At 41.1% G+C, this 23,091-nt stretch overlaps 1 protein-coding gene across 1 annotated transcript in view; it reads left to right on the top strand.

The window, feature by feature from the left end:
• The first annotated feature begins 5,978 nt into the window (after window positions 1-5,978).
• Window positions 5,979-23,091, top strand: part of RTCA (RNA 3'-terminal phosphate cyclase) — an 89,992-nt gene continuing 72,879 nt past the window's right edge. Inside the window, exons 1-5 of the mRNA XM_069232171.1 lie at window positions 5,979-6,173; window positions 6,293-6,416; window positions 8,546-8,646; window positions 15,615-15,758; window positions 18,435-18,558. Of these exons, the coding sequence (XP_069088272.1) occupies window positions 6,088-6,173; window positions 6,293-6,416; window positions 8,546-8,646; window positions 15,615-15,758; window positions 18,435-18,558 (579 nt within the window). The 5' untranslated portion in view covers window positions 5,979-6,087. The remainder of the gene's footprint in view (window positions 6,174-6,292; window positions 6,417-8,545; window positions 8,647-15,614; window positions 15,759-18,434; window positions 18,559-23,091) is intronic.

A 23,091-nucleotide genomic window follows, 5' to 3' on the forward strand; every position in this document is an offset into this window, starting at 1 on the left:
GAGGTGAGGAAGGGTTGGTTGGTTTTGTGGTACCACAGGTTGGGAGTTTTAGTCATGGGGCTTCTGGTTGTTCAAGGGCAACGTATCTTAAGGGTGATAACGAAATAACTTGTAAGGTGGATGCTTCAATTCAAGCGAACGTGGTCACGGAGGTCGGTAAGTTGGAGGTAAGCGTTGGGTCTGAAGGGTCATCAAATAAGGCGGAAGAGGGTGATGGAGCAAAGGCGAGGTCTAAGCACATGGGTGGGGAGGGCAATGGGGGAAGCGTCAAGTCTAAAAGGTTACCATATATGGGAGTGTTGATGCCTTTGGGGGCGCATCTCACTCTGAGTTTGAAAGAGAAGATTTGGAAGGATGAATTCGTGGACGTTTTTAAGTTGCTTCATCGGGAGGTTCAGGCAAAAGAAGGTTCAAAAGAAGAGGAATGGGAACTAGCTAGGAGACCTAGAGTTCCTACTACGATTGAGAACTGGACGTCAGCTTTCTTGATTTATGCCAGCGTCTATTGTGAGAAGCATCAGGATTCTTGTGTAGCATTGATGAAGTATATGGATGTAGTGCGTAGGGCTCAGATGGATTTTGGTGGTTTTGGCTGGTTTAGGTATGATGAGGAGTTTAGGGCAAGGAAGGCTATGGACTCTTCTAAGATGTGGGGTGAAATTGATCAGGAATTGTGGATGCAATGGTTGAGGTCGGCGAGGAAGGCGCCCACAACTCATACGGCGAGTGGGCTACCGGTGCTGTATAAGCCCTTTCAGGGGCGCCCCACCCAATTTGGGGTGGGTTTTGGGCACCGAGGGCAGTTTCAGGCGAATGGGGCATGCTGGTCTTACAACAGTGGCACCTGTAATAGACAGCAGTGCAAGTTCAGGCATGATTGCTCCCACTGTGGAGGAAAGCACCCAGTTTTCCAGTGTCTCTGAGGTTTTCAGTGGACCTGGCATGGGCCGCAGGCCAGAGGCGTTGATAGAGGTAGAGGTTCTTCACAACATGTTACGGGAAAAGGGCCCTACGCCTATTCATTTTGAGACAGTTGCTTACTGGCTACAATTTTATACACTTGAGGAAGAGGCCAAGGTTTTGTTTAGTGGTTTTTTAGAAGGTTTTAGGTTGCGCTACCAGGGACCGAGGTTGAGAAGATGGGCCAATAATTTGAGGTCAGCGAGGGAACATCCTGAGGTGGTGAGAGCGAAATTGAAGAAGGAGGTGGATTTGGGCAGGATTGTGGGCCCCTTTTTAGCTTGGCCTTTGGCAAATTTGACTATTTCTCCTTTGGAGGTGGTCCCCAAGAAGCAGGCGGGCGAGTTTAGATTGATACATCATTTGTCCTGGCCCGCGGGGGCCTCGGTTAATGATTTCATTGCAGGAGAAGATTCGATGGTACATTATGCTTCAATAAATGAGGCTATTGCATTGGTTCGGAGGTGTGGTAGGGGCGCGGAGATGGCTAAATCTGATGTGGAGTCGGCGTTCAGGCTATTGCCTGTTCACCCGGATGATTTTTCATTGTTAGGCATGCAATTTGAGGATGCCATTTACGTTGACAGGATGCTGCCCATGGGGTGCTCGGTGTCATGTAGTTTTGTTTGAGATGTTTAGCTCATTTTTAGAATGGGTTTTTGTGTTTCTCGGAGGTGCTGGTTTGGTGACCCACTATTTGGATGATTTTTTATTTGTGGGTGCCGCCGGGTCTGTGAGTTGGAAGCGGGCAAGGTTTAGCATTGCTTTTTGGAATTTTTTCCTTTGGTTGTAGCTTTGGCAGTTTGGGGCAGATTTCTGGCTAACAAAAAAGTGGTTTTCAATGTGGACAACCAGTCTATAGTACACTTGGTGAATTATCAGAAGGCAAAGGATGTAAAGGTTCTTAAATTGTTGAGGATATTTTTGCTGAATTGTTTGAAGTTCAACATTTTGTTCAAGGCTCGTCATGTGCCCGGTGTTAAGAATGACATAGCTGATGCGTTATCTCGATTTCAGTGGCAGAGATTCCGTGGTCTGGAGCCGGGAGCGGACGCGTTGAAGGCGGCTATTCCTCCAGAGTTATGGGCCCTAGGAGATTGAGGATTCTAGAGCTGGTTCAAGTCTATAGCTCCGTCAACGAGAAGGGCTTATTGGCAAGCATGGTTGGAGTTTTTGGATTCGGTTGCGGTAAGGCGTTCGGGAGGTGACGACATGCTTTATTTTAGGCAAGAAGATGCAGTGAATTTTGTAATGCAGCAGATTGAGAGTGGGTGGGCGGCAGTTACTATATCGGGTAAGTTATCGGGTGTTTCTTTTTACGGTAAGTATTTAGGGGGTATGATCCTGTCGATGGGGAGTTATGTAGGAGGATTTTAGCGAGATGGGCTAGGGCAGGGGGTGGTGAGGTGCGATCGTAGGCGTCCTATCACACTTAGGCCCTCATTCCGACCCTGGCGGTTTCAAACCGCCAGGGTGGAGGGCAGAGGAAGCACCGCCAACAGGCTGGCGGTGCTTTCAGGGCCATTCTTACCACCGCGGTCAGAAAAGGGGGGGTTTACCCCTGGCCCAGGGAATCCTCCATGGGTCCGACCCCCTTCCCGCCATCCTGACCGCCAGGAACAGGATGGCGGGAACGGGTGTCGTGGGGCCCCTGGGGGCCCCTGCACTGCCCATGCCACTGGCATGGGCAGTGCAGGGGCCCCCTAACAGGGCCCCATAAAGATTTTCAGTGTCTGCTTTGCAGACACTGAAAATCACGACGGGTGCCACTGCACCCGTCGCACCCCTGCAAATCCGCTGGCTCCATTCGGAGCCGGCTTCCTCTTTGCAAGGGCTTTCCTGCTGGGCCGGCAGGCGATCTTTTGGAGATTGCCCGCCGGCCCAGCGGGAAAGTTGTAATGACCCCCGCGGTCATTTGACCGCGGTGTGGTCTTTGGGCGGTTTCCACCCGGCGGGCGCCGCCAGCCGGGGTCGGAATGAACCCCTTCATCTGTTGAGGGCTTTATTGGGGGCGTTGGGGAGCATATGCTTTTCCGATTGGGAGGTAGGTTTATTTTCCCTTTGTATGTCATGGTTGTTTTTATGGTGCTTTTCGTGTTTCAGAGCTTCTAGGAGTGAAGGGCAAGGAGGGACTTATTCACAGCAATGTTCAGGTAGGTGATGGGGGTGTGTCTATATGGTTACTTTTTTCCAAAATGGACCAGTTGGGGAGGGGTCAGGAGGTGTTTTTGAAGGCAGTTTATTCTAATGATTGCCCGGTGCGCTGCTGGTTTTATTTTGCAGCATTGGGGTCGCATATCTCCAGGTTTGTATTCGTTCATCAGGATGGGACACGGTTATTAGCTTCTCAGTTGTTAGCAGTACTGAGGATGGCATTGAGGAGATTGGGGTTGGATCCTTCTAACTTTGGTACATATTCATTTAGGATTGGGGCCGCCACGGAAGCTCGGAATCAAGGTAAATCTGATCAGTTGATTAAACAAGTGGGTAGGTGGAGATCTGGCTGTTTTAATAAGTATGTGCGTTCTTTTAAATAGTGTTTTTATCTAGCGTTTAGATTCTACTTTTCTGCCTATGCTCCTATCTGGTTTACTTAACTGAATTCTCTTGCTGTTTGCTGTTTCTGGTTTCCTTTTAATTTTGGTTTTGCAGGTTGTAGAAGCGTCACTTAACATATTTTCTCTTGTAGGTTGTGTCGGGGGTCCTGACAAGGTGTGCGCCGTGTGGTTTGTGGGACACTCATTTGTTCGATGGGCGGAGAAGCAAGCAGCATCAAGACATTTTGGGAGGCAACTGGGGTTAGATAGTTCAAGGATAAGGGTTAGTTGGGTAGGGAAGAGCGGAATGAGATGGGGAGAGTTACTATATGTTTTGGCCAAGAAAATGGAAAGGGGTATTTGCCCGGATTTATTGGTGTTGCATTTGGGGGAAAACGATTTGGTAGCTTTGTCAGGCATTGGATTGATAAAGGTCATGAAGATGGATCTATGTCGGATTAAGGAACGTTGGGCAGGTACACACATAGTATGGACGTGTTTAATGCCGAGAAGAGTATGGAGGGGTGCTCATTCTTTTAAGGGCATAGAAAAGCAACGGCGTAAAATTAAAAGGGAGATGAGAAGTTTTTGTAAAGCTCAAGGTTTTTCTGTTTTGTGTCATGTGGACATTGGGGTTTCTGACGTAGATCTGTTTCGCCAGGACGGGATACATTTGACGTTTTCGGGTAACGAGCACTATTTACTGGACGAGGTTGTTGATTGCGAGTTATTGGGTGAACGTTTGTGGGACAGATAATAATTTTGGGGGGGGCAGGAAAACACCTTTGGGTTTTCCTGTGTGGCCTTTCGGGGGGTAAGGGGTAGTTCAGAAAGAGGAGAGGGTAGGGAATTTGCACTGGTCAAGGGTAATTAGAGAAGGTGACTGCAGGGCAGATGGGTTAATGGGTTGGTTGGGTCAAGGTGGGGATGGGACAAAGGGTAGGGCGGTTGGGTCAGTTTAGAGGGAGGGGGAGGGGTTAGATGATGGTTTTTGTATTAGTGAGGTTTGGGTAGTTTTGTGAGGCTATAATGCCAAGGTTTTTTATTGCCAGACCTGTTCTATTAAAGCGGCCTTTTACCCCTTACAGTGAGTTTGTGGTCGTTTCATTTTCAGCCCGATGGGGACTTGGGGGGAGCACAGGGCTTGCCTGTCTCCCCCCGGGTTTATCGGGCTGTGGTGGAACGTTCCACAGACTCGACTGGGGATTGGTTTTGGGGAGGGAACTGGGTGGTGACGTTGGGGGAGGTATAAAGGACAGGGGCTGGGTGTGGGCGGCCTCTTTGGCCGTTGTCACACCCAGTGGGCGTTTTGGTCTTCGTGCCCTCCCGTCCTCCCTTTAGTTTATTGCATTCTACCTAAGGCTTTTTTGATGGGTCTAGTTTTTTGGTACAATTTTACCATTGGCGTGGGTTTTTTCACTCCTTTTCGGTACGCTTGTTTATGGTATTTATGTTTTAACAGGGCAGGTCTATTTGAGTTTGTTTTTGTTTAGGCGTATAGGTTAATGGGCTGGATGGTACTAGTTAGTTTGGGGTAGAGGTTTGGGGGGGAGGGGTTTTAATCATGTTATTGCCGCTGATAGTCAGGTCTGGTATGAATTGGGTATTTATCGGAATGTGCTGTTTGGCCTTTCGGGGGGGAAGGGGTAGTTCAGAAAGAGGAGAGGGTATGGAGTTTGCACTGGTCAAGGGTAATTGGAGAAGGTGACTGCAGGACAGATGGGTTAATGGGTTGGTTGGGTCAAGGTGGGGATGGGACAAAGGGTAGGGCGGTTGGGTCAGTTTAGAGGGAGGGGGAGGGGTTAGGTGATGGTTTTTGTATTAGTGAGGTTTGGGTAGTTTTGTGAGGCTATAATGCCAAGGTTTTTTATTGCCAGACCTGTTCTATTAAAGCGGCCTTTTACCCCTTACAGTGAGTTTGTGGTCGTTTCATTTTCAGCCCGATAAGGGATGCGCTATATCTTACTATTTTGATGCATGTAGAACGTGCCGATGCTTTTAATAGTTAAGTGGAAAAAATATTAAATACATTATTGAGGGGACTTATTTTGCCCCACTCAGACTTCTCACATTCGAAGGGCGTTAGAAATGACAGGGAATACACAGGGCTAATTCCAAAAACATACATGCCAACATCCTGACGTAACGGAATTTGTTAAGAATGAAATTATTTATTTTAGCTATCCCCGCGTGAAATGTTCTCCACCTCATTTCAGTTCATTTCAAATTAATTCCCCAAGCCTTTTTCTCTCAAACTCCCTCTTGCTAGCTTCTAAAAGCTGACATTTATGCCAGAAGTGCTTGTCAAAATAATAATGCAAGTGGGTGTCACCTTGCTTTCAGCTGTGTACGTGTGGTCTATTTAAACAGTGTAGCAAATATAAACTATTTAAACAGTGCAGGAAATATAAACTGCATAGATTGCATTTAGGGCTGCCGCGTTTGGCCAGTGGTTCGGGATTTCAGTCTCGGAGCCTGTTCTCCTGTCAGCCTCCGGCGTGTTGCAGGCCTGCTAGAGCGGCGCGTGTGCCTTTGTTCCCGGCTTACACTCCACCATAGGCCCTGTGCTCGCCCTGCTTCCGTTGTGCGCATGCGCGCTTCCGGTCTCCGGCTGCTTTCTTGGGACTTGGTTCGCCGGTGTTCCTCTCGCTTCTCTGCGCTAAGACTCTCGGCCAGGTGCGTGGCTGCTTGGGGTGGATGGTGGAGACGCTGGGAACCGGATTTTATTCTCAGCGCCGATCGCACGCAGCCCAGAGCCGGTCCCATTAACCATTGTCTACGTGTTTCTGTTGCAGGGCACCGGCGTCAGCTATACCGTCACCGTCAACAGCTGCCCCCGGCCGCAGCCCGAACTTCACCCCGCCCAGGGCCGCCATGGCCGAGTACATGCTGGAGATCGATGGCAGCATCATGGAAGGGGTGAGCGCATCCGAGCACGGCCGGGGTGATGGTATCTCTGTGTGTTGGTGCACTCTGCGTCCAATCAGTGTTTCCATGAGAAGGCGGGGTAAAGCTCACCCGAGAAGGAGGGCTCTCAGCCGAGGAAGTACTCCCTGAGGGCAGAGTTGAATATGGGCGGGAATATATAGTGCGGGAGGCAGGGCGGGTGCAAGATTACCTGAAAATGTTTATGCTTCCTTGAAATCCTCACACGAGTGAGTCCCTTAGGGATGCAACGGGGGCGTTCTGCACAAGGGCTTTTAAATACAAGAAAATAGACTTTCCAAGATATCTCTATATCACAAACATAACCTTACCGCAGAGTTTTGATGTGATAAAGCAATACATCCTTGGCTATATCTGTTTGGTTCAATTCACATCTATTTATTTAGGTTTTTAGAAGTTCTGTCAACCACATGACAGTGGCCTTCGAGTGCTCTTGGGGTTGTGGGTGCATATAAAGATCAGTGGGCGGCAGGACAGGACTCTGCAAAACCTGATGTTGAAACATCTAACCTGTTAGGGATGGGGCCAACTGAGAACAACAGCCATCAAATATATCCTGGAAGGTGGTAAGCTTTTACAAGACCAGGGCCCTGAAACCCAAGCGTGAAACGGCATGTCACTTATTAGACCAGCCAAAGAGGCGTGTGTCAAACAGGATTGGATTATCTAAATTCCCTTGAAAATTGTTGTTATTAAGAATTTTCTGAGCTCGAGAAAATCATTCTCACGTCTCGGATTTAGTGGTATGGAATTTCACATTGAGGAACTCTGCACATATAAAGCTTGCCCACCTAATCTTTTCTACTCAGCTGGGTAGTGGTGAAACATCTGAATCCAGACTCAGGGGTACTGATTCGTAGATAAGAGATGACCTAAGGTCTGTATAGTTTTGAAAATTCTGGAGTTTAGAGGGAGCTTTGTCGAAGAGATGTGTGTGTATAAGGTATTGAAATAATCCAGGCGCAACATGACCATGGCAAGGATTAGAGTGGTTTTCTAAGAGCTTTGGAACCCCTGACGAACCCCTTTCAGCAGTTATAAAAGATGGAACGCTATTTTGGAGACTGCATTTATTGTGGGTTGGGTGGTCAAAGATAGACCTCTAACAAGGATTATTCTCAAGCTGTGAGCTCTATTAATGGAGGTTTAGGGGGTAGTCCATTTCTTCTGGCCAAGACTTATTGCAGGGCTATGGTCTAACATGGTCAAAAGCGGGATTTCAGGTTTGTGCCGATTAAGACAGAATCATTCATTCTGCATCCAAAGGTGAAATCGGAAAAGTGTGACAAGATGGACTAATGAAAAAAAAAAATACACCTCTTATATGAAAACAATGCACTAAAGGAGTCCTTCATTAAGAAAGGTGTGCCCCGGATACTTGTAGTCTTCTGGTGACCCTGTATGTGAGAAGCACTTTCTCACTTCAGTAAGCAGAACCATGGGGGGAGTGAGCTCAAGTGTATAAGAAGGGTTGTACCATTATGCTAATATTAGTCTTGCACATAGTGCATTGTATTTTGTGAGGGGAGGGTGCGCCCAGCACTCCCAAAAATATTTCTGCCCATATTCTAACTCTTCCTTCTCATCACAAGTCTGGTGCCAATGATGGCCTGGAATCCTAGTTCATTGTACCATCACTAACTTGTACACCACAGTTGTCCCAAACCCATTTCCCTTTCCCCGAGTGCGATTTGATTTTCTGTTTTGTGCCCCCACTGCTCCTATTTCTTGCTCCACCCCAGCCTCTCCAAAGTTTACGCACATAACCCTCTTGTACCTCTGCATCCTTTCGAGCCTCTACAGTGTTTCTGATGACCTTCAGTCAGTTCTGTTCCCACATTTCTCACTTTGCCCACGGGCCTTCTGTCCTGCTTCCTTGGCAGCATGTGCATGGCCTAGTTCCTACCGTTTTTTTACCTTTATGCAAACCTCAAATTTGTGTATTCTCCTACTTCACTCTTTGCTCATTCCTTTTGTTCTCTCCCCACTCGCCCATTAGTTCTTCCTCCCTTCCCTTTGATTTAGTTCTCTGTTCTCACTGCTATTTTTCATCCTGTGCAAGCTCCTCTCCATGTTACTTATGTACATCTTTTCTTTTGCAGGGTGGGCAGATCCTGAGGGTATCAACATCCCTGAGTTGCATCTTGGGGCTTCCTGTGCGGCTCCACAGTATACGGGCTGGCAGGAGCACACCGGGGCTCAGGTAAACGAAAATAAACTGCAACCAGTATCATTAACTGTATTCAGAATAGAATGACTTGACAGAGAAGGCACGAGCGGGGATGATATTTTAGGGCAAAACGGGAGGTCTAAGTTGGTCCGTGGCACATATTTGAAATGCATAGACAGAGTGACCCACGGTGAACAGTGCTGTCCTAACCAGTTATCAGTCCCTGGTTTTGTATGAGTATGTCTCCTGTGGAGTACCATTTGCTCTGGCTTTCTCATGCAGTCACGATGCTTTACAGAATGTCACTGCATTTTTAGCAGAAAACACAACTCTAAGTGAGATGTGAAGTGAAAACAGTATTTTTATTGTCTGAAAGATATCAATTACAATAATACAAAGAATAAGTAAAACTATATAATTATTAAATAAAATCAAGGTGCCTAAACCTATTTTGCACATAATCTTAACATTTACCCCTGCACCATGTTAGTGCATGATCTAACAAACACAAGGTGTGATTGAAATAGTAGATTTGTGCAGCAAACTATAACCAAAATATAAACACTTCGTATGTTTTCCAATAAAAGTAGAAGGTTTCACAGAAAAATAGTGCTTAACCGCACTTTGACTGTACTAATGTTTCCCTTAATAAATTATGCCCCAAGTATAATTTTTCCTTAAAGCCAACAGTTTTGAGAATAGACAAATTATATGGTCCATAATTTATTTTTCGAAGCCACTAAGCCTGCATCCGTTTGTAGCTAACTGTTGGACCTTCTATTTGCCTTCAAAATGATGAAGTTGCAGGTTGTACAATAATCTGGATCTTCAGCACATCATTCTGTAAACAGACTCCAGAGTGGAATAAAAGTACTCTTGCTTTGCTATTTAATAGGAGTCAGTTAATGAATCAGTGGCAGCTAGGATTAGGGCTGGTTGGTTTACTTTTTTCACTCTTAATTTAGTAAGGATTAACCTAATGTATTAGCATTCGCTCTACCACAATCATAAACATAATTTAGAATTGAGGCTTTGTGTAATGTTGCCAAGAATGTCAAAAGTAATTCAAGTCGAAGCTTTCGGGTTGAAGTTGCCGTGCATAGATTTACCAGAGATCGTATTTCTCACTTATAGACCTTATCCAGTTCACTTCCCTTTTTTATATTAGGTGCTAATGAAGCATACAAAAGAGACGAAATAGGCTTAAAATGTATTGCTGTATTCAAAGATGTGATACCTCGACCACCATAAATATTCTAAAATCTCTTAATTGATATTCTAATGATGTGTCATTTTATTTTCTTAATCGAAATATGGTAAAAGCATGATAACTTATTGTCAATAGTTAATCCCAAATATTCATATATATTCACTTTTCTATTAGTTTTCTACCTGTTTTCCAAGACGATAGCATGCAGATTATACTGATATACATCACTTTCGTTTTCCCAAGATTTGCTGTTAGGCCTTTCTCAAGAGCATACTCATTCGGCCTTAATAGTTGAACCTCTAAGCCCTTTGCTAATAATGTCAATATGACCGAATTATCCGCATAGGCCAAATGAGTAATAGCTTGATTGCCTAATTTTGGTGGATGTCCTTTATTACATTGACATAAGATGGTAAATCTAAAATATATATAAAAAGAAACAAGAGGCTACAAAATGCAGCGGTGCATAAAGCCATCTGAAATAAGCATGTTAGGGGAAAGAGTCTAGTTAGACAATTTAATTTTCAACCAGGTTTCAACATGCAATGCTATTAAAAATGTGATGTTGTCAATTCCCCATTTTATTAGTTTGTCCCTAAATCTTACATGAATAATTGTATCAAGGACTGTGCTATAATCAATGTATGAGGCATACAAAGAAAGGTGTTTTTTTTATTACTTTATTAGATGTTAAAATGAGGGCAGTAATATAAATAGTTGAACAGCCTGATCAAAATCCCCTTTGATTGAGTTCTGTAAAGTTATGTTTGATTGTTCATGCAGATAATTTATCCAACAGATACTTGGCAAATATCTTGCATTTACAGTCAAGAAGAGCTATTAGACTGTACATTTTTGGATCATGTTTTAAACTCTTTCGTGTGAATCAGAAAGATAATTGAGACTTTGGTGGAGACAGGTAGTGGAATCTGTTGAGACTGTAACACACTTGCAAATAGTTGTACTAATAGTGAACTCCGTAAAGTAGGATTGCATTTTACTGCAGCATTGGGTATGCTGCTAGAACCAACCACATGTGAAAGTCAACTTTTCTTTTTTTCATCAGACTTGTGATTTTTTTTTTGTGATAGATGGAGTGTTGTATTGGACTAATGTGAAATAATTAAGTAAAGATCTTTTACATGCTCTTGCCAGATATCATTTGGTGTAAAGTAGTCAAATTTTATAGACCTCTGTTCCATGACCAATCAAGGACCAACATTGTTTGAAGCTATTTGAATTAATTGCTTCAATTAAATTAGTTCAGGCTTTTTCATGATTTTTCATTGATGTTTCCTTCTTAGTATGGTTATACAGCGTTTTTATGTTTATTTGACTTTCACATGTCTGAAAATAGTAATGTTCCTTGAAACTTTTTCTTTCCTGAATTCATATGCAAATATAGTGTTAGGTTGTCCATCAAGCAGTCTGGAATTCCAGCATCTGTGTACATTTTCTAAGCGTGTGTCTCCACAGTGTTTTATGGTTTAGGAATAACTCTAGAATTTACATTTGTATTTGCATTTGTCTTAAAGCTCTTACACCATAATTAGATATTGTAGCATATTTTATATTTTTAGTTATTTTTATTTGATTTAAATATCAAACCATTAAAACACTAGCAGTGTCTACAGACAATATCTGTCTGTGTATAAAATCTGTGTGTGTATACAGGTATGTGAACCTAAGTGGGAAAGAAGTTTCAGCTACCCCAACGTTTGGCTAAATATTAAAAGATTTATTTATATATATATACGTACATATAAGTAAAGATGCAGTTCCACAATAGATGTAATTTTTAAGCACCAAATGATCAATTTGACACCCAGCGCCACTAAGTCAGTCTTTGACATTCCTGAGGAACTTGGCTCCCCAGTTTGCAGTGAAACTAAGATTGTCCCACCCTGATCCCTTAAATCTACCTCTGTACTTTCACAACAAACACTGTTCAAAACTTTCTATTTCTGATGCAAGATGTCCATTTTTTTTCTTTAGAAAGTAGGTTTCACTCTTGGTCATCCTCACTTTTGAAAGCTTTCATCTCCTTATGATGCAAGAGTTAACAACTCTTTTATCCCCAATTAAATTTGTTTTTCTGCTGCATTCATGTCTGCCTCCTCAGTTGTGCAAAGCTTCGTCAATTCCGGCCTTGGCTTTTTTTTTTTTGTCATAATCTTAAAAAAAAAAAAAATGGCCAAGCCCAAATAATTAGCCCATGGTTGCCTTTACTTTACTGCAAGAGGGCAAATGAGCAGAAACCTTTACATTGAATTGGATGGATGGAGCCAGGCCGGGTATGATTGGTATGGAACATAAATAGTTAATTTTACACATGCACATTCCTTGTTGCACATGCATCTACCCACTTGCCTCTCCCTGTTAAAGTATATTGCTCCATTATCTTCAAGTCATTATCTCTAAGCTTCCATTGTAAATGATGAAGCTGATAAAAGTTTTCCTGTTAAGCACCACTTGGAGCCAGTTCCCACTTCACATTAGATTAGCCTAAACATTTCCTCCCGAGCAGTACTTTTAGCACAGAACTCTGTCACAAGCCGCATTGTGTCTGTAGGCACTTTCACCTTTCTTGTTCTGTGCCTCAGTCTGCTTTCAGAGTCAACAATTATCACGTCAATAGCTGTGTTTTCATACAGCAGTCAGGTTCAGATGGGAATACATGGTACATGAACCTAGTCTCATGAAAAAGATGAACGTTGTTTTTTTTTTTTTTATTTGTTTTCTTTTTGTTTTTTAGATTATTGTTTGTATGAATAATGTTAATGTATAGCTGCTGTGAAATTGAGGTTCACATGCAGGTATGTGCTCGTGACCTGTTATTTTATAGTCCGCCCACACCAGTATGAACAGGTATGTTAGAGTCAAAGTCCATTAACATTGGTTAAGGAGTTCCACACCTATCCCCTTCTCTCCCAAACTGTCATTTTGACACAGTGCTCTTCATTGTCTAAAATGATCTCTATGAACTGGTCAGATTGTTCATGAGTAATGTATAATATGAACAATGGTGTGTTTTAGATTGTCTACTATTAACCGAATTTGTAGTTTACTGTACGAATTGCCACTGTCCGTAGTAGATCGTCAACAACAGACTGCTAAAAGCTGTAGGTGAAATAGAAAAACTGACACAACAATTTCCCATTGAGCTAACTCCTAGGTTTTCCTACTTTATGTGATACATTTCTCTTTGGGCAGCAGTCAGCCTTGAATCCACAGCCAAAAGAAAGTAGGCAACAATAGAGTCAGTTTAAAAAAAAAAACTAAGTGGCCAGTGATTTTACCCATTCACTGTCTCCAGTTAACCCAGTTCTCTGAAAAAAGAATGAAGTCACATTCTCTTTTCAGTTACTTGCTATACCATGAAAATTAGTTTACTTACATCAATGAAGTATTGTTGAATATGCCTGTACAGTTACATGCATTTCTGTACACAACTTTGTGCAAGCTTGGTGACATCTACTGTAGCTTTATTGCCTCCATTAGTTTTTATTTCAGAGTGAACGTAGGATATTATTATAAATAAAATACATGCATCCCTTATTATTGGGAGTTGGGGACAAAGGGAGATAAATGGAGACTGTCCCTAGAATAAACAAAGGATCCAAGCCAGATGCTAGTTGAGCAAGAGATGAAATACATTGAACTTTAGAAGCTGAGTGGCATGGTTTATGTGCCTCTTCCTTCAGCACGAATTTGCACTCAGAATTTCACCTTTTTTATTGAAAATTGACAAATATGTATTTTTCAGATTTGTGGAAGATAAAACGGAGAATGAGTATAACTAGGAAAAATAGCAAGTGCAGAAATAAAAAGTTTTGATTATTAGTTTGTGTTTTATTTCTGAAAATGATTTCTTCTTTTTTGCAAAGCAGTGCTCAGTAAACATCAATAATGGAACATTTTTCAGCATAAATAGAATTCTTTTTTTTTTTTTTCTCAGTTCATCAGCACACTACAATTATAGACTATTTATTGGGAAAATACCTGTACTTGCTTTTCCAGACTGTACACAGTTTTCCTTAAAAGCATAACATTAGTATTTAGTTAGGCTTTTGTCACAGAATAATAATGTTGCCAAAACAAATCCAGCAATATTTTCAAAAGATACATGACACAAAAATATATGTGTGGAACATCTACGCCATCAGATTAGGTGGTGTAAAAACTGTAATTCAACAGTTTCATGAAATGGGGAATCTGAAAGCCCACAATATTCTCGATTTGCTTTTTCAGAAATTCATAAGAATTGTAGCACTGGATGGAGAAATAGAGAGAGAGACTAAGGCTCCAAGACAGACATTGAAAATACAAAAGCAATGTTGGATGCTTGTTTGCAGAGCAAGCGTATCCTAAAGTAATGAGCATTGTGTCCAAACATCAGTGGGTGAAACCAAAAAACAAGAAGCAGCATACTAAAGACCGCAATGCTGTATGACATCTTGAATGCAGCTGAGGCTTGACTAGAATATAGAGACTTGAACGTTGTAAAAACGTGTTTCAGTATAATGTCCAGTCCCACTGTAATACCGCTCTATAGTTATGGAAATTACAGATGTTAATAATTATCCTTGTAAGAATGAAAGGCTGAGCTGGAAAGTCAAGATTAAAATTTGTGACTTTTAGGGTACAGGCATTTGTCTGTAGTGAGCACTGAACGAATTGTGGCTTCTTACATAATGAATTGTATTGCAAAGCAAATTGTTCCTAGTCTTGGAGTGTTTGTTTTTAATAACTCAAATCAAATAAGTAAATGTGGTCTATCATGGGGTTAGACGCTGAGCTACACGCTTGCATTGACGTGGTCAATGTTGACTTGTGTACGTATCCATTGTATACTGAGAGGATTGTTGTCTTCCTTTTTGATTTAATGCGGTTGGGGCGTATGTTGCTCTACTCTTTGTTTTGAGAGTTTCTAACAATGAAGTAAACAAAAAATGCATGAAAGCAAATACAAAATATTGTACATTGTTATACTCTGCATCCTTTTCTGCTTTATATTGTTTTGCACCTTTCCTCAAAGACTAATTTAATGCACACTGTTGAATAATATTGTAAAACGTTTAGTAAAGTGATACATACACAGTAGGAGTGCAGCAGAGAAAATTTGAGCATTGAAAAATGAGTGAGTTGCTTATCTGTAGGTACTAGTCATGGTGCTGTTCTTACGAAGTTGTAGTAAGATGCATCGGGTGATGTACTTTCTGCTGTATAAATAAGCTTGAGAGGTTGAGAATATGAATATAAAGTCTTTTGTGTGTAATACATGTTACAGGAGAGACCGGTAAAAAAGAGGTTTTATTTGAATACAGAAAGATGACAAACTAGGAGAATCGGTACAGTAGGGCTGAAGAGGAATGTAAGCTTATGTATGATTTTTATAGACTAGGGGCCTGATTTTGAGTTTGTTGGATGGAATACTCCATCACAAATGTGACATATTCCGTCCGCTATATTACTAGTGCCTTATATGCTATGGGGCTTGATATAATAGAGTATCCCATCCGCCAAAATCGAAGTCCGGCTGTAAGTATTTCTTCATGTGAGTGGGCTTTAGGAAACCATTCAGAAACTGCAGTGATGAAAGAGGTTGTAAAACGCATGGATAGACTATTTGTGAAGTCTGGCGAACATTGACTTTTTCTTCTACTATTTCTAATGACGTATTTTTGAAAATTGTCACTAAGATGGCAGTCTCCCCATCAGACATTTATGTTTTTTCTTTATTCAAAAGGTCCGCCTTAATGTGCACCATATAATGTATTCCATTTTACAGGCCTCAGCATCTGTCCGGGCTGGAGATAGTTCGTGATTTATGTGAAGGTCAACTGGAAAGAGGTGAAATTGGGTCAACTGAAGTGATTTTCACACCTGGAAAGATCAAAGGGGGAATCCACACAGCAGATACAAAAACAGCAGGGTAAGTCAATCACAATAAAACATATACTGACTATCTAGTTCTTTCGATCTGTGCCACCATTTTAGATTCTGTCAATCATATGGATAGTCTATGGCACTTTTCTCAATCAAAAGTGTGGTTGTCCTGAGATGGAGATGATGTCCTAAAATGTGAGAGACGGACACAACAGTTATTTTGAACTATCCATTATTGATTTCCATTTCAGTTATATTTTGAAAAAATATTTAGGATACTTGTATAGCATTGGCCCACTCACAAGTGCAACAAAGTGCCTCATATAAAACAGCAATATATTGGAAGCCACAAGGCCAGCGGAGTGCTTCACATAAAATAAGAACAATACAAAAAAAAGTAACCTGAGGCGAAGTTTGGGGTGATCCAAATCTGACAGTAGATAAATTTGCATGGATGTGTGTACATTTTTCCAGAAGGGCAGTATGTTGGGGTTGGGTCTTAGATCCTTGAGTAAGTGGTTCCCAATTCTGGGTGCGTGGTAAGAGAAAGATTCGCTCATTGTCTTGGATGCAATTGTCCTTGTGAAGACAGAGATCTTTGTGAATGCCACAATTAATTTTGAAGTGATTTTTACCTTGCAGCAATAACCTGTGGAGGTTTTTCAGAATGTGTGTTGTACAGTCAGATTTCTTAGCACAGCATCTTTGAAAAGGTATTCAGCTGTGTTAAGGATAGCCCTTATTCATTGGATTGATGTGGGCCCAATAATACTTGGGAAATGACCAGTGGTTTTACAGCAGTTCTGAATTCTGAGGGTATGATGGAGGACTATTGCTTCCTTAGTAGAAGATGGAAGTGTGTGGTTTTGTTAATTTTGGTGATCTACTTATTGTTAATAATTGCCAGATGATGTGGCCAACTTATTTGAAGAGTAGGAAAGTGCAGTGTCCAGGTCTGAAAATGTTTCCATTTTTCAATGGAGGAACTGTCTTCAGATTAAAGGAGGAGGACTTACGTTTCCGTTGTATTTGTTTCAAGGAGAAATATTGTAAATATGTCATTTTCTCTGAATATTTTGTAAATCTAAAATGTCTGAGGTGTTTGTCATTTTGCGTCATCTGTGTATTGATGTATGACACGATCTATATCTGGTATCATTAATTGTAAAGGCTCCATGTTGAGTTTTAAAAGAGTAGATGTAAGGATTGGGCCTTATGGTAAAATACAGTTAGTTCATAAAGAGGAGAGTTGGAAAACGAGTATCTACATGATAAAAAGTTTCATTGCCACTTTAGACTTTGACTGTCATTCCCCATCGTGGGTGAAAGACTGTCAAGTAATGTCTTGTGTTTGCTTTGTTAAATGCTGATGAAAGGTCCAGTAGCTCTGTAATTCAATAATCATAATCCTTATCCTGGAGAACATCTGCAATATTCTGTATTTGGTGGGATGAAATTCTCTCCCCCCCCCCCCAAGAATGTTTTATTGATTTTTAATGCAATGCAGTACAACACGCTTCTAGAACTTAATAGACATTGCTGTTGTTAGAGCTAGGGTTGGTGTTTCAATACTGGTAGCAGTTTTGGCAGCTATCTGAAATGTGTGAGAGAAGAGTAATAGCCTTTTTACTTATTTTTGCCAGGAAGAGAAAGCTGAAGAGCATCCTTAGGTTATGGAAAATCAGTAGTGTCAAGGGTAGGTGAGGAGTGATTTGACTTTCTTTGAGGGTGGCGAGAAACACAGTTTCTGGAAATGAGGAATAAATGATATTTAAGAAAATGGTCACTATGTCTTAGGTACATGATTTTATCAACATTCTTGGAAAAGTGTAGCCCGCATATGTAGAGGGCTTGGTGGAAACAGTGATTTGTAGAAGAGATTCGGTGTCAAATGGTTTAAAAGGGACATCTAGTGTAGAGAAAAACAGTTCTCTTTACTCAGTCCTGCATCTCCTACAGTTGTCATTCTAGAATGTTGCTTTGTTTGATGCAGTCATCTGGGATTGTAAGAAGCATTGTAGCAAGATTCACCGGATGGTCCAGTAAATCATTGTTTATGAATCTTTCTTTCTAGGATAGTGATTGAAGAAGTGGGCTATTCTGATAGCAATCTTGCTTGTGAAATATGATTTTTAGGATAGATATAAGTAGTGTTTAATGCTGGCGATTTTGTTCCCACTGGGGATTTTTGCTCCAGCTAGTGATTTTGTTCCCACCTAATATTGTGCTTCTCTCTTCAGGACACTCTTTCACAAACATATACCATGTTATGTTAATCATGTTCGTTTTAATGTCCACATTGTTGTCCTCTTCCAGCTTTCCAGCATCAGTAGTTAATTTATTACAATCTATAATTCTATTTTCCTTATCCTGGAGGACATTTGATTCATGAAGCTTCCATAATCATTATTTTTTTAAAATGTGTATTATCAGAACTTTCCTCAGGTGCCATTCTAGAAGAACTCAATACTTTAACATCTGGAGCTGTACATACATAAAACTTCCAGCCTCAGTACCCATTGTAAAGCGATTATTGCTGTATATAGGGTGTGTTGCATCTTTTTATACAGATGCCATGTAGTTTAATGGAAATAAAACTGGTGTGTGTGTGTTTTATCCATACGTGGAGTGAAATGATGTTATTTTCTTTGCCTTCTAGAATTGTACTTTCCCAATGGTATAAAAAAAGATTTGAACAGAACTGTTTTTGGTCCATTTTCAGGAGTGTCTGCCTTCTCATGCAGGTATCCTTGCCCTGTGTACTGTTTGCTGCTTCCCCAACAGAACTCTATTTGAAAGGTGGGACCAATGCTGAGATGGCGCCACAAATTGATTACACAGTGACGGTAAAAAATATTTTTGTTTTCTGATCTTTAAAGACTAGTGTATCTTACCTTATTAATTGTCCGCTTCAGGATTATTTGACGAGTGCAAGAGTAGTGCCTGTCTACATTGATAACTACAGATGGGGTTGTTTGCAATATTTTCCACGGGAAGGTCCATTTATTTGCTGAAGTGATCGGTGCTTAAATCCAGTGAAGTATGGCTGCTTCAAACACGTCTAAATTGAAGAATAATCATATGTTGTTTTACAGCTTAAACCTGATGCTTATGTTCATAGTATTTTGAGTTAAGTATTGGATAATGTAGGTTTTCTTGACTATTATGAAAGGAATTCTGGTTTCTGTGCAGAGGTGAGCATAGTATTTCTATCTTCCTTTTCTACTGAGAGCAGCAGCAAGAAGGAAAGGGTCATTAAGTACTGAACTGCAAATCACATCAGGTTAAACCACCAATGATATAGTCCTCTCTTGTGTAAGATCATTTGTCCCATCTCAACACTATCCTTTTTGCCATGGATGGCTAATAAATCACTCAGTTTCTTGCGTTTAGTTTATCCATATTTATTTATTCAAAGCACCTAGAACAACTGATGTGTTTAACATCAGATGAATGTCTCTCACAAACAAAAACACCAATACAATAATTTGATTAATACTCAGCTAGAAAATGTAAGCTATGATCAAAACAAAGCACATTATTCTCTCATTAGTAATAACTTCAAACCTTTTCAATCTTCATTAAAACTGAAGGATTGAGTAATGCTTGCGTCTGTGTCCTAAATAGAATACATAATTTTCTTCACTAAAACTTTGAAAATGTAAAGTCTGTGGCAGATTGAATGCAAGCATTATGCAGTTTTAAAACTTACTTGCCACCAATGATGACTGTGAGGGATTGGTCTCAAATAAAAACTCTTAAACACAATGGGATTTGTATCTATTCTGATGAATGAGTACATGTTGTTCTCTGTATTAACGTCAAACATTTTATTCAAACCTAATCGGGGAGATGCCAGTTTCACCCCAGGTTGCCTCACTTTCAAAGACATAGAGAGGGAAACTTCAAAAACCAAACATGAAGTGATGCAGTAAGTTCACAGTATGTCTTGGTAAGCTAGGTTACCAGGAATACCATTGAGCGCCAATGATGAACACTCCCATCATGCAATTCATTCTTTTGATATGCTGTTGGCTCTATGGCAATATGCAGCGGCCATTGGTTTTCAATTGAAATTTTTAAATGGAATTTTCTTATGTGATATGTTGGAAACAGCACCTCATTACCTTCTAAAATTTCAGATGAACATTCCTCCAAAATAGGGTCCCTCAAAAAATTCAATCAGAACTTGTGTTTCACAATTTCGCTACAATCCATTTTGTGTTGTAGTCGACTACGAGTAATACAAATCTTCCCTCAATGCCTAAACCTTCCCATGTCCAATAATATCTAGGGCAGGTTTACACCAAAACCCATATCACCACTGAATGTAATAGTGGTTTGTTGGTAAACGTAACCTTATTACTGTATGGACAGAAAAGCAAAATCACGCACATTGTGGTCTATCATTGACTTGAGCCCAGGCCACTAATAGCACTTTCTAACACTGCGCTTGGTTAGACTGCTATCCAAGTTATCCTCGTGTGCCAAATCAGGTATTATTTCTGTTAATGTGTGGCAGGTAAAATCTTGATTTCTCTTATTAATTTTCCTTTCTGAATACTTAACTTGTCTTTAAATTTCCCAATATGCCTTCAAAGTTTCACTGAAAACAAGCTTTTGGGCCTATTCCACTAGGGCAAAAGTAACTACTACTGTACCTACAACAAATATCCTAGTGTTAGAAATGACCCTGCTTTATGTGGTTGTCCCCCAAACATTGGCCTTCTGTAGCTGAACCCATTTTGTTGTCATTAGGACTTTTGTGCACTTTACCCCAGCCAACCAGAGATAGTGTCATTGCTCTTTCCTTTGAACATGGTAAACATGGCTTTCACCTGATTGCTGCATTTAATTTACTTATACATTCCTAGCATTTTGTACTCCCTAAACCAAGGCCAAGGGCCTGTAAGCTTAGTGCTACTAGGGAGCTGCAGCACCCAGGGTGCCAGCCACCAAAGTTGTTCCATTTGATATCTCAGGCATGCTGCTGCAGTGCAGTTTTAAACTCTCATATTGACTTGGCCAAATATGCCCTCACTATTCATACTTATAAGTAAACCCTAAGGTAGGTGAAAAGGCTCACAGGGCAAGGTTAAAAAGTAGGACACACATCTTTGTTCTTTTAAGTGTCCTGGTATCGAAAAACCTCCAAAGTTGTTTTTCACTGTAGCAGCGCTGGCCTCCCACAGTTTAACACTGGTTTATCTCATTACGTTTAGGAAGTGCTGAATCCAATTTGGGAACAGCTAGAAAAATATTTTTTCAATTCATTTTAATCACAATTTGATATACTCTTTAATGGTAAAGTCTTATTCTAAAAGACTATTTTTGGAAATGCCACTTTTAAAAAAGTTGGCATTTTTCTCCCTAAGCCAAGTGTGTCTTTCTGCCAGAAGAAGGAAGCCTTGTGTGTCACTGGCAAATGCAGCTCGCACCAGAATCTGCCTGTCTTTTATTTCAGTAGCCAGGCTGGAGACAATCCTAGGGGAAAAGAAAGAACTGACCAAAACCAGTTTAGGGTTAGACAAAGGGAGTGTCCCACACCCACAGGCTGGCACGGGCGTGAAAGTGGCAACCCCAGAACCTGAAAACAGAACACTCCTGGACCTGTGAAGACTCAGAAGATTGACTGCACTGCTGTCCGAAGCCTGAAGGAAGACCAGACCTGCTTTCCTTGATACCAGAAGTGACTCCAGAGGTCAGTTGGCTGACCTGTTTGAGTGACAGGGACACGCAAGCTTCCAGGGGCCTTTCCTGCTTTTCAGCTGACCAGATCCATCTGGACCCGACTCTTATCCTCTACTGACCGCTCTGGGAGTGAATCCTGACCCTCAAGCTTTGTCTTCAAGTTCTGGGCCATTTACTGAAGTCAGACTATGCTTATCCCTGCCTAACAGAAAGTTTCACCAGATCTGAAATGCCTCTTCCTGAGGGTTAATTGGCAATAGCTGCAAAGTCTTGCAAAAAAAAAAAAGCATGTTTGCTACCACCCTCGGCTTCACCTTATCCTTTGAATTTTACTAGATGGAGCTTTTCAGTCTTAATCTTTTGTAACATTACGTACACAGGAATATTGTTTTTGCGTTTGGGTTGGTTGCAACGTCAAAGGTTATTGAGTAGAAACAAAAGATTTTGTTCCCCTGCACTACACAAAGCACTATAAAGCTGTACTCCACTTCTGAAAGACATTTTAGAACAGTAGAACATTATTCCAAAAGTAAACCACAGGTAACACCATACCAACACCAATAGTTTTGAGGCACATTGAAATATTGTTGCCATTGGTACTCTAAGATATTTATCCGCTTCAAGGTCAAACCAAAGCTTGGGGTTGCAGTGTTGCTACCTACGGACGATGGTGTTAGAGGATTCCCTATTACTCATCAAACTGCAGGAGCTCCAAGCAGTTGTGTTAGCGTACATAGCATCCCTAAGACATGTACATATCGTTTTGGTAAAAATAGCCCATACCTTAGTAGGTATTATCTCCAGAAGCAGGTGGACACACTCTCTGATAAGTAATTGGAGGAAGCTTAGAACCTGTGTGTCACTGCAGAGGCACATAGGCTTCCTGGTGAGGCACAGCTTTTAATGGAAAACAGCCTTGAGGTTAAGTAGAAGCAACACACCACAACCACATTGTAAATCCTTTCTTTTCAACAAGCTGGCATGCTAGACAAGGCCTAGTTCTGTTCTCATCAAAAGAAGCAAAAACTCCTGTTTTATGCTTCTGTGTATCTCAATTCAAAGTCCAAGAGAAGTGCACTATGGCTAGAAAGGCCTGCAGTATTTACCTGTGATAGACCCTTGCATATCATGAATCACAGATGGTGGGGAAATGCATATACACATAATTAGCAATTAACTTTATCCTTTCAGTGTGGGCGAGACATCCCTAATTGTCAAACTTCATGGCAGTCTCCTTAGTTTCAGACATACACCTAGGTGACAGACAGAATTTACACATCATGCATATTTGGCAGTTGCCCTTCTAGATTCTAGACTTCAAATAACTGCAAATGTAACAACTTAAAACAGTTTTTCGAGGAAACCAGTCATCCAAATACATGATTTTGCTTTGTCTGAAAGTGGAAATGTTTTCTTTATTTATTGTGCTTAGAATTTTTTTGCCCCTCTACCGACTTCAGTGGAAGGCGTGTTTACAGTATTTAAGTGTGCATGTAGTTTTGATTCTGTACTTCTCATTACATAGCTGCTGTGAATACATTTTCTTCTCATAACGATTGGCTTTTGAGACGCAGTGTATGTTGATGCATTTTTTTCACATTATGCATTTTCAACCACTTTACATTATCTGTTTCCCCTAAACGCGTGCAAACACGCACACAACCTGATTTAGAGTTTGGCAGACGGAT

The sequence above is a fragment of the Pleurodeles waltl genome, chromosome 4_2, assembly GCF_031143425.1.
Source record: "Pleurodeles waltl isolate 20211129_DDA chromosome 4_2, aPleWal1.hap1.20221129, whole genome shotgun sequence".
NCBI classification, from domain to species: Eukaryota; Metazoa; Chordata; class Amphibia; order Caudata; family Salamandridae; genus Pleurodeles; species Pleurodeles waltl.